At 41.6% G+C, this 10,720-nt stretch overlaps 1 protein-coding gene across 1 annotated transcript in view; it reads left to right on the top strand.

Annotated features, from left to right (window-relative positions):
- The window catches only part of LOC126402426 (plexin-A1-like), a 354,576-nt gene extending 344,102 nt beyond the window's left edge, over positions 1-10,474 (top strand). The window contains exons 32-33 of the mRNA XM_050064404.1: positions 1,338-1,488; positions 4,143-10,474. Of these exons, the coding sequence (XP_049920361.1) occupies positions 1,338-1,488; positions 4,143-4,238 (247 nt within the window). The 3' untranslated portion in view covers positions 4,239-10,474. The remainder of the gene's footprint in view (positions 1-1,337; positions 1,489-4,142) is intronic.
- Positions 10,475-10,720: the final 246 nt, after the last annotated feature.

Consider the following 10,720-nt stretch of genomic DNA (forward strand, 5'->3'; position numbering starts at 1 on the left):
TGACTTTATGTTGTACCTGTCCAGGAGAAGAAGAGCTAGCTCCGAGTCAGATTGTAGCCCCTTTAGCTCTCGCAGTGCTCTCCACCTTGGAAATGCAAGGCCAATGTTAATCCGGGTTCTGTCCCTTTCTTTATCCGGCAATTTCTTCGCCAACAACCGTTGTTTCTTAAGAGGTAATGTCGGATCCTGGTCGTCTTCAGGTGAACGTTCCACTCTCCGCCATTTCGCTTCGAAAATATGCGCTGCCATTGCTCACTGGCTGTAGCCTTTTATAGGGAAGGAGGGCCAAGGGCTCCAAGGGGGGGTGGGTGGGGGGGATTCACATGAACGTACATGAACGCGCAGCCGGGACAGCTTGTAAACAAGGGGCTGGAGATCAACACAGAGAGAGGGTGTGTGAGGTCATGCTATACTCCAGATGAAATTACACCTCTAGGTCTTCACATAGCAATTTTTAATTCCTTCAATCTAGAAATGATGAATTTCGCTTATTGCTCCTTTAAGTGATATTTTTTTATGATCGGTTTGGTTTTAATTAGTTATTTGATGCCATAAAAACAGTGACGTTATGATGACAGCTCTGTGTGTGTGTGCTCGCAATCAATGACGCTGCCCACAATTGGGTCGGACGTGAATGGCTCAGTAAAAAGCAATTGGCTCCACTTCCTGATTGCTACTGTGCAGACTCTGGCTCCAAATGATGTCACCAGCACAACACAGCAGCACGTATATCCAGACACATTTTAGCTTCTTTTTTTTTTTACAATGACAGGAAGGTGATGTGTCATCCATCTTTACATACAATCTATGATCTAAACTAGTAATGCCGAAGTGTCATAAGCAGATGTGTTGGAGACTCAAAGAGCATTGTTTCCCACGAGACAGGGTGCATTTGTTCTTTTTTTTTTTACTTTTTTAATCGCAGGGGAATATGATTAAATAAAATAAAAATCTAGAGTGATTAAAAGCTAAAAGACCCTCCTTGTTATTCCTAAAAAAATGTCTACTCACCTCTCAGCAAAAACAAAAATAATAATTCCCCTCTAATAATTTTCCTTTAGTCTCTTAGAAAAATCAACCTACATACGGGGCTTTGGCTAAAATGTCCTTCACATGTCCATGTATCCTGTCAAAGTGTCTTTGAGCAAAATACTGAAACATTACCTAATATTGGACATAAAAATGTGAGCTGTATCATTCCCCCAGTGAGAAGACTGGTCACCAGCTGCCACTGTTTGCATTCAGAATATTTAACAACCATTAAGTCTGGCCAGTAAGTCGAGTTTTTGGATGGAATACAAATGGTGCGGTAAGTAAAACTCTGCCCTCTCCTCCAGGTATTACTCCGATATCTCCCGTATGCCAGCAATCAGCGATCAGGACATGAGTGCCTACCTAGCAGAGCAGTCCCGCCTGCACCTCAGCCAGTTCAACAGTATGTCTGCGCTGCACGAGATCTACTCCTACATTATCAAATACAAAGACGAGGTGAGCTCCCGCTGGATACGGGGTACTGTGGAATCAAATCAAACAGAAAAGAGGGTTGTAATTACTTGGTAGCAGGGTGTGCTGTGTCATTTCCCCCTTTACTTGTTTTGACTGATACCATGAGGTCATTTTAATTCAATTACACTGATAACCAGTCCACATTGGTACAGGCTGGAAGGTATTATCACCATTAGGATGCACATTAAGGCATGAGCTTAACACATTATGAAGCTAATGGAGCTTCATTAGAAGAGACCTGCATGTTCAGTGTCCTACAGCTGCCTCTGGTTGATTCATCCACATTTTTTGTACAAATCAGGTGTGTGTGTGTGTGTGTGTGTGTGTGTGTGTGTGTGTGTGTGTGTGTGTNTCCACATTTTTTGTACAAATCAGGTGTGTGTGTGTGTGTGTGTGTGTGTGTGTGTGTGTGGTCTGTGTCTGTGTCTGTGTCTGTGTTTCATCTGTTAAAGGAAGAGTTCGACATTTTGAGAAATACACCTATTTGCTTTCTTGCTGAGTTAGATGAGAAGATCAATACTACTCTCTTTTCCACACACTTATATGAAGCTGCATTCAGTGAAGTCTTTTCATAACTGTGAGGTTACCAGGCAACCAGCGGAGACTCTAGGAAGTAAATATAAGCATTACAAGAGAGATAGCGTGTTCCTTCAAGGAAATTCCCTGTGTCACACACATTCAAAACTTGCTACTTGAACCATCAGATTGAATTTCCCCTCAGGGGGATTAATAAAGTACATATGAAAAAAAGAAAAAGAAAAAAGATGTGTACACTTAAACCATATTTCTCTTGCATGAAGACAGCCCAGTCTTTTCTTAAAACTGGGCTGTCAGTGCATCTGAAACTTTTGAAATTGGTGCTACATGACCAGATAAAACACAGGAAAAGGGCTGTAGCATTTACTTCTACTCAAGAGATAGAAAACCCACATCTATCAGAATGCACTGCGCCGCACCAGACCAATAAATGCTGCCGCTAATTGGTGACCTAATGCGAGTTACTTGTCTGACAAAAAAAATGGAGGCCAGCCAGTAACAAACAATCTCATTTGGTTCATATTCATATTTTATCAGCGCTTCTGAGTTTGTTCTCAGTTTTTCACAATATAGGGAAACAGTATGGTGCCCACTTCCTGTCCACAAACTTCAGTATATCAGCCTAACAAATATGTTTCTGAAAAGATTTTAGGACAGAAATAGACAACACAGTAAGAGATTCTTGATTTACATTTGATGAGCACTGCCTAGTTTTATCGTTTGATCTGAGTTAGGGAGAGAGACAGAAGTGGGCAGCTCTCTTTTGATCAGCTTCTATACTCACTGCGTCTGCGGTGGCTGCAGATATACAAAAAATGAGGAAGCACAATCTGTGGCTCAAGAAACAGCCCCAGTGCGTCATCTGGCAGATTTTCCACCATATCTCTTTCATATCTGTCCTGTTAAAACCAAAGTGGTTTTAATTTCCTGGGCTGGCCCAGTGACCTCCTGCAGTTTCAGCTGGTTGCCTGGCAACCTCACAGTGACAACAAGACTTGTGGAAATCCTTGCACTGGCCAAGAAATTGGCTGGGAGATAAGTTCATGATAAGCATGTTGTTTTTTAAATGATTAAACAAAGAATGTATAACATGTTAATTAGAGGTGCTGGTTATTATCCTTCTTCCTTTGTATTCTTTTACATTCTGCTCCCTTGATCAGTGTTTCATATCCCGCCCTCGACATTTACCCTCTTCCTGTGGTTCCTTATAGTCAACCATACACTCTTAGAAACATGAGTTCCAAAAGAGTCAATCATGAAGGGCTACCTTGAACCGTTCTTAGTGGGGTGTGGGTTTTGTCCAACGAACAAAATATTTCTAAGAGTGTATGTCACCATCAGCCTCTGTTTTTCCCACCTTTATGGTGCTTTTATGTGGTGAAAGATAAGTTGCCTCAGCCTCTTCCTCTCTTTCCTCCTCCCCCTCCCTCCATAGCAACAGTATTACAGTAGTTATGCTGGCTGGTTGCAGCTGGCTCCATTCAAACCAACTGCTCCCCTTCATTATAGCCTATTATCCAGATGTAGGCAGCTGCATGGTCCGCAATGCCTCTGACACATGCCCTGACCTTACATGCACAAAAACACACACACACACACACACACACACACACACACACACACACAGGCATTAACATGTATGGGTATGCTTAACATGCTCACACACACTTGCTAATGCACATGCTCACATTAACTAGAAACATGCACCACAAAGACAAATGTACATAAATACAGTATTTTTTCACACACTGAAGCAGCTCCTCCGTCCGTTGTTCATATCACACTAAATAGGAGACCAACACACACACACACACACACACACACACACACACATTTCTGTACACACTTCTAGTGGCCATTAACATGCCATTATAGACACCCCTTACCCTCACACCTGCCCCACCAAACCCTGTCCATGTTGTCAGCATCAGTTTGAAATGCAATCACTAACAGAGAAAATTAAGTCAGAGCTGGTGTATCTGCACCAACACCTTTAGGGTTAGAGAAGCACCCAGCGTGCTTTGCTGCATGCTACAGGATTGAAATAAGTGATGAAAGTGTGATGATGTCGTATAATCATCCTCCGTATTTGTGTCCAGATCCTGTCGGCGTTACAGAAGGACGAGCAGTCGCGCAGACAGCGGCTACGCGGCAAGCTGGAGCAGGTCATCGACACCATGGCGCTGGCTAGCTGAGGACCAGCCAATAGCATGCCTCGGCTAGGTGAGAACTGGCCAACCAAGACGCCTTCCCTGACAACCCGTGACATTTTAACCCTCGACGTTTGAAGTCTGTCGTTATCACCCTCACGAACAACAACGGACAGCAGCAGAAAAGACTGCAAGGACACAGACACCCAGCAGCAGCAGCGCACTGGAGAGACAGCAGAGTTTGGAGCTAAGGCCGCCGCCAGACGGGTTGGCTTTTTTTTTTTTTTTTTTTTTTCTCCAAGCCACCAACCCAGCCCTTAACAACCAAATCAAGCGCACCCTCCGCCTCAGCCATTATGGACCTCAGCTCAGGAGAGCGTTTATTTTCATCAAGGCCCTCATCACACCTTGAGTCGTACAGGTGCAGCATTTGGATACTTTGGCCACAATCAGGACCAGTACATGCACACTAGTGACCAAAAAACTCATTTGGCTGAATACAGAGCTGAAAGGCTACGGTTCAGACTGAGCGCCAATAAATATCCAGGATATATTACTGCGATCCCTGTAAGGAATTACTCTTTTCTGTTGCCGTCAGAGGTCAGGGACAGCTACAGAGCAGCAGCCATGGACCTGGTAGGGATTCAGTGTGTTGCTCAGAGACACTACAGCAGGGTGAATGCTTGGCAACACATGCAGGGCAACCAGGAGGAAGGACTTTGCAGGGAAACTCTTCCTCCAGTACTGACTCTCCAACTCTCTATTTACAAGAATCCCACTGTAGTTTAACAGAGGACATTTTCAGTTTCATAACTCTGCATTTGATTCTTTTATTTCCCCCCAACCGCCTACTCTCCCCAGTGCTGTGCCACTTGTGTTACTGCTGAATTTGCACAACAAAGCTAAATCAAAAGAGAGAAGAGGATATATGAATATATATATATAGATATATAAATACAAACCTTTTGTTTTTAAAACAGATGAAAAGTTGAAAAAAATGTTTTCCATTTTAATGTACAAAAGATAAGTTTGAGAAGAGGATTTGATATTTCCAAGATGAAAACTTATGAAAACACAAGGAAAAAGTCGTCCTGTGCCATGTTTTACTTTGAATGTCGTTTAGTGCAAAGAGACTTCTTTTCGTTAGATGAAATGTGCTATGATGAAAATGTTGTCATGCTTAGTGACTGAAAGTGAGAGTCAAAAAATAGGTAAATGGCAAAAAATATATATAAATATTACAGACAGTTTCTATATTTCATGAGGTCTTTGGGGACCGTTGTGTGCTACATCTTTGGCTCTAAAGGTAGTAAAGCGACAAGTGATGTCTGTGAGCCAACCGACCTACAGTGCTTTTGTGTTTGTTTTAGAGAAACCAAATACATCGAAGCCTCGTCAGCTGATTTAGATGACACAAGAGTCACTCCAGAGGAAGCCAGCCTCATGCTGTGGTAGCAGATAACTATAGAGGCACTAGGCAGTCATTTGAACAGTTGAACCCTGGCACACAGTGCTCTACAACTTCTTGATCTTATTTTCTAGACTTCTCCTCTTGTCTGAAAATTTTTACGAGGTGTGCCCTCCAAAATGAAGGCTAGTTTCGGTGTGCAGAAGAAGGTGAAACAGTATTGTCTAATTTTTGGCTTGTTTTCTCATCTGCAGTAAAGACGGTAAAGCTACAGGTCCCACTTTTTGAAATGTGAATGTGGTTTATGAAAAGATAATGAAATGTAGCTTGATTTCTGTAAATGTTTTTGTACCAGTTGAAGGCCTTTCTCTTTTTTTCGTTTTGTGGTTTTGTAGGGGTAAAAAAAAAAAGAAATTTAAGTGTTTTCTTTCCAGTACGTGCTGCTCCACGTTAACTCGCAGTGCTTCAAGAAACGTGCATTCATAAACAAGACATTCCTTCTTCCTATGAGTGTAAAAATGGCTTACCACAAAAGCTAGAAAATACAAACCAGGGTAATATATACTGTGTTGTCATCCATCCTGTAAGAGCTTAGGAAACATAGAGCACCAGACCAGACGCAACCAGATCAGATGGATGAGGTCAAGACTCCTCTACTGACTCTTGTTATCACTGTTTGTTTGGTTCGCAAGCGAGTAGATAAAAAGCAGGTGATGAAAAAGGAGGTTAAAATGTGTCAAATTCACCTTTTAGAACAAAGGAATCACTTACAGACGCCTCAAAATCATTTTCTTTTTCTTCCTCTTCAACAGTGCTTCCCTTAGATTTATTTCCCCTGTGACAGAGTGGAAAGGCCTTTTATCAGCTGACACTGGAGTCCTCTGTTTCAGTCCAGTTCAGATAACACAGAGCTTTGCAGACGCATCCGGAACCTTGCAGGCCAGGGCTATTGTGAAAGGTCTAGTTGGTAAAAGTCACTGTAACCCTTTGACTTATGTTTCCGGCTGTCCAAGACCTTATTCTAAGACAGTCTGTGCTGCAGTTTGAGATGATGAAACTGAAAGATGTCAGTTATTTCCAATCTTTATGTTACTTTCTTGGGTTGTTTTATCTTGGTGACGTTGTGATTGCAGGGACTGCTGCTCCTCAGTACAATCCAGTGGATCTAGGGGAAACTCCCAAAATACTTTCAAGCACATGAAGAATCATTCTGCAATAAGACCTGCCCACATCCCGTTTCACAAAGTAGATTTTGATTTTACAATTAACATATTTACGTTGTGTACTGGTAGAAATGGGGCATGACATGCAGAGAAAGTCCCAAGCCAAAATCAAACTCGGGACCTTGTGGTTATGTGGTATGTCCTGTAACTACTCAGCTACTAATGAGCTCCTAGAACATGCTGATGTTAAGATACCTGACGGACAGAAATATAAGGTTCTCTGTATGTGGGTGAAGATTCTTAGTCATCCAGGTGATGGTAATCATAAGTGCTATATCGTAGGCAATTGGACTTGCTTGAGTTTCTTGAAGAGGTTTCACCCCTCATCCAAGAAGCTTCTTGAGCTCTAACTGACAGGTGCAGAGTCGCAGGCTTTAAACCCTGTGTGGGTGTGAACACTTTCAGAGTCATTGAGGTCACGTGTGAGTCGTTGACCCACCTGGCCATCATGTGTGTTGTTAGGGTTGGATGGGTCCAGGTGTGAATGGGTGTTAAGCTGTCTGGGGAGGGATCTTAAGACTGCATTGTAGGTGGATGATAAAAAATGACATAGGCCACCTCTGTATAACAATGGTCATTCCAGTTTGACGTAGATGGCTTCTTTCACGCCTCTTTCAAACCATCTTTCTTCTCTGGCCAATATGTGCACATTGCTGTGTTCAAGTGTCCCTTCTCCTTTAGATGTAAATGTACAGTTGAGTCTTGACCTGAGGAGCTGGCTCTCCTGTGCTGTGCCATGCTGGTGTGGAGTGGTTGTTTAGTTTCCCCAATGTACAAATCTGTGCATTTCTGGCTGCATTGAAGTGCATACACTACATTACTCCGCTTTTGCCTGGGTGTTATGTCCTCAGGGTGAACAAGCTTCTGCCTCAGTGTGTTACTGCTTAGTAACAAGCAGTTACTAAGTTACTAAGTGTTACTGCTTAGTAACACACTGGATGAGAGGTGAAACGTCTTCAAGAAGCTCAAGCAGGTCCAGATTCTTACGACATAGCACTTAGGATCAGGTTCTCTGATGGCTCATTCACACGAGGTTTTATTGTGAATTTAAAAAGCCAACCCAGAAAAAGATACTTGTAATTTGACATCAGAAAAGCAGCGATTTTTTGTTCACGGCCCTCCAACATGTCCTACATCATAGTTTCACGATTGTAAAGCCAAGGATGAACATATACCGTCAATGATTTAATACTTATTGGTTTTTATTGCACTGGGTGCAATTGGTGAGTTTCAGTCATTTACATTTGTGGTAAATTCACACCTTATCCCATTTGGATTGTGTTTTTGAGCAGAAATCCCTCCAATCTAAGTCACGTGCTTAAAAAAGGGAAACTTTTTATTAAGTTTGGATAAGAATGAGATTGAAATAACTTTAATTATCATCTCATGTTACACCACATGTTAGCAGTTAGCTGATGTTAGCTACTGCCTACTGTATGTGGTGTTAACCTGCTGGTCTCAAAATAAATCAGAGTGCTTAATTAATCAAATATTTCCCAGCTATATCTGCATAGAAGTGAACAGTATATTTTCCTTACTATTGGAACGTCATTTCTCCGTCACTGATCAAGAGTTGAAGACCAATATAGCCAACAGTGCACACATCACTTCATGGGAAAAAAAATATGGCAAACTAAGAGTTACCCCTTAGCGTTCGCCATCTCCGTCTTTATTTCCAAACTGAACATATACCAGGCTCTTGAGTTTAGAATAAGTACATTACCCTTGATACATTTAGGAAACCCTTTAAAAATCCACATCTTTAGATATTAGCCTGTAGTTGTCATTGCGATGCTGTGTTTTTATCTGACAGTATCTATGCGTCTCGACAGAATGAAACGCACTGTATGTGCTTCAATACTTGAACCACTGATCTACACAGGGTAAAACAACATACAGGGCGGCTGACCAAAGCTTCATTCATCCACATCAGGAGAACAGCTCCGTGACAGGAGGTTATCATTGATCCATCTGCCTTTCAGTTCTTCCACAAAGTGATTTTAGCGCTCCGTTATAGTCATTTAAATACCCCATCATCGGAGGTATTTGGTGTTTGTCTTGATGATGCTTGATGAATGGTGAAATTGAAGCGATGTTACTTCCATGTACAGGCACTCATGAACACATTCTGTTCAATTTGAATGAATGACTGAAACAGTCTGAGCATGTGGACCACTGTAGTTATGTTTGACTGCTATTCACTGGCTCAATTGTTCTTTTAATGAAGACTTGTGAAGATGATTTTAGTGATGTGGAAATAGTAATGAGGCTTAGTGAAGTACAAAGAGAAAAGAAAAAAAAAAGTTTAGCAAGATGGCGGGAGAGGGCCCACTCGGTCTCTGGTGCTTTTGTTTCTTAGTTTTGCTTCTTGTTTTGTGCTTCACCACTTGTTGGGGTAAAAGATGAAAAGACTTGGGCAAGGCAGAGGAAGTGCTTTGAAGGCCATGGAACCGCCTCATTTTCCATTCTGTTGCATCTGTGGCGCTCGCCTTCCACACAGAAAAAGACAGTGATGAAGGAAAGAGGAGGAGGGTGGAGTGAGAGAAGGAGAGAGGTGGAGGGAGAGATTCTCTTGGCAGATCTGTTCACTGTGCCTTGTCAGCCTCTTCCCATACTGAAAATTATGTATTTTTTCATATACTTAAAGGGTGTGATTCAAGGTACATGAAGAAAAATGGACAAAGAAATATATTTAAATATAGGGTACATGTTAAACACAATCATTCAACATGTATTTTGAAGAATGAGAATAGGAAGGTATTTTGTGAAATATGCTCATTTGCTTTCTTTCTGAGAATGAGATGAGAAGTTGATACCAATCTAATGTTAAGACGTGTTTAGCCTAGCTTAGCATGAAAAAGGAAAGAGCTAGACTGCTTCTGTTCATAGGGAGAAAGTGCACCTACCAACACCTCCAAAGCTGGGGCAGTGAACAAATTACATCTCATTTATTTAACCTTTACAAAATAATGTAAAAATGTTTTGTGGTTTTAGGGAGAGTACAAACTGGTGTCACGGAAATGCATAAAATGACCACAGCCTTTTTAAATGGCATCACCTAAACAATGCCATTATAAGTCAATTGGGATCTTTTGTCAAGGTGGACACACAAATTCCCTGGTTCAACAACTTCACCCATTGAGCACTGGTTAATGTTACGACCACATAGGTAGGATAATGGGTCAAACAAACACAGGACTTTCACCCAGGAGAACGCTGTTCATGTCCTGTGTGAAACTAAAAGTCAACATTGACTTCTTTCAACGTTACATATTTACATCCATTACATAGTTATGTCACATTATATGACATACTGATGCCCTGTACGTAACAAACATTGTTATTTTAACCAAAAGCACAATCGTTTTTTTAAAGCTAACCAAGTAGTTTTGGTGATTAAATCCAACCTTGCCACCACCACATAATTCAACACATTAAGTGTCACCACTGCATAATACGGTGTGAATAGGTTGTGGCCATTTCATGTATCTCTGTGAGATCATGTTGGGGAGTACCATGCTGGAACAACTGCACGCTTCACACAGTGATTGTAACAAAAACGCTCCAACGTGTAACTCCCCCTGTAATATTATATTACAATTTTGTCCCCTGTGTTTTGTTCATGTAAGGCATTAAAAAACAGCTATGGGGTTGTTGGTATGTTCACTTTTTCACTTTGCTTCAGTTTTTATGCTAAGCTGAGCTAAGTTAGCTGCTTCCTGATTCCAGCTACTTAACACGCTGACATAAGGTTTGTGACCCTCCAAAACAAAGTAAAAGAGCCCATTTCTCAAAAAGGTTTTTGGACAGCTTTCATGCCACTCCCATGCCTGTCCATTAAGTTTGAAGCTGGAGTCAGGGTATGGTTAGCTTAGCGTAGCATAAAGACCAGAACC

The sequence above is a fragment of the Epinephelus moara genome, chromosome 16 (assembly GCF_006386435.1).
Source record: "Epinephelus moara isolate mb chromosome 16, YSFRI_EMoa_1.0, whole genome shotgun sequence".
Classification (NCBI taxonomy): Eukaryota; Metazoa; Chordata; class Actinopteri; order Perciformes; family Serranidae; genus Epinephelus; species Epinephelus moara.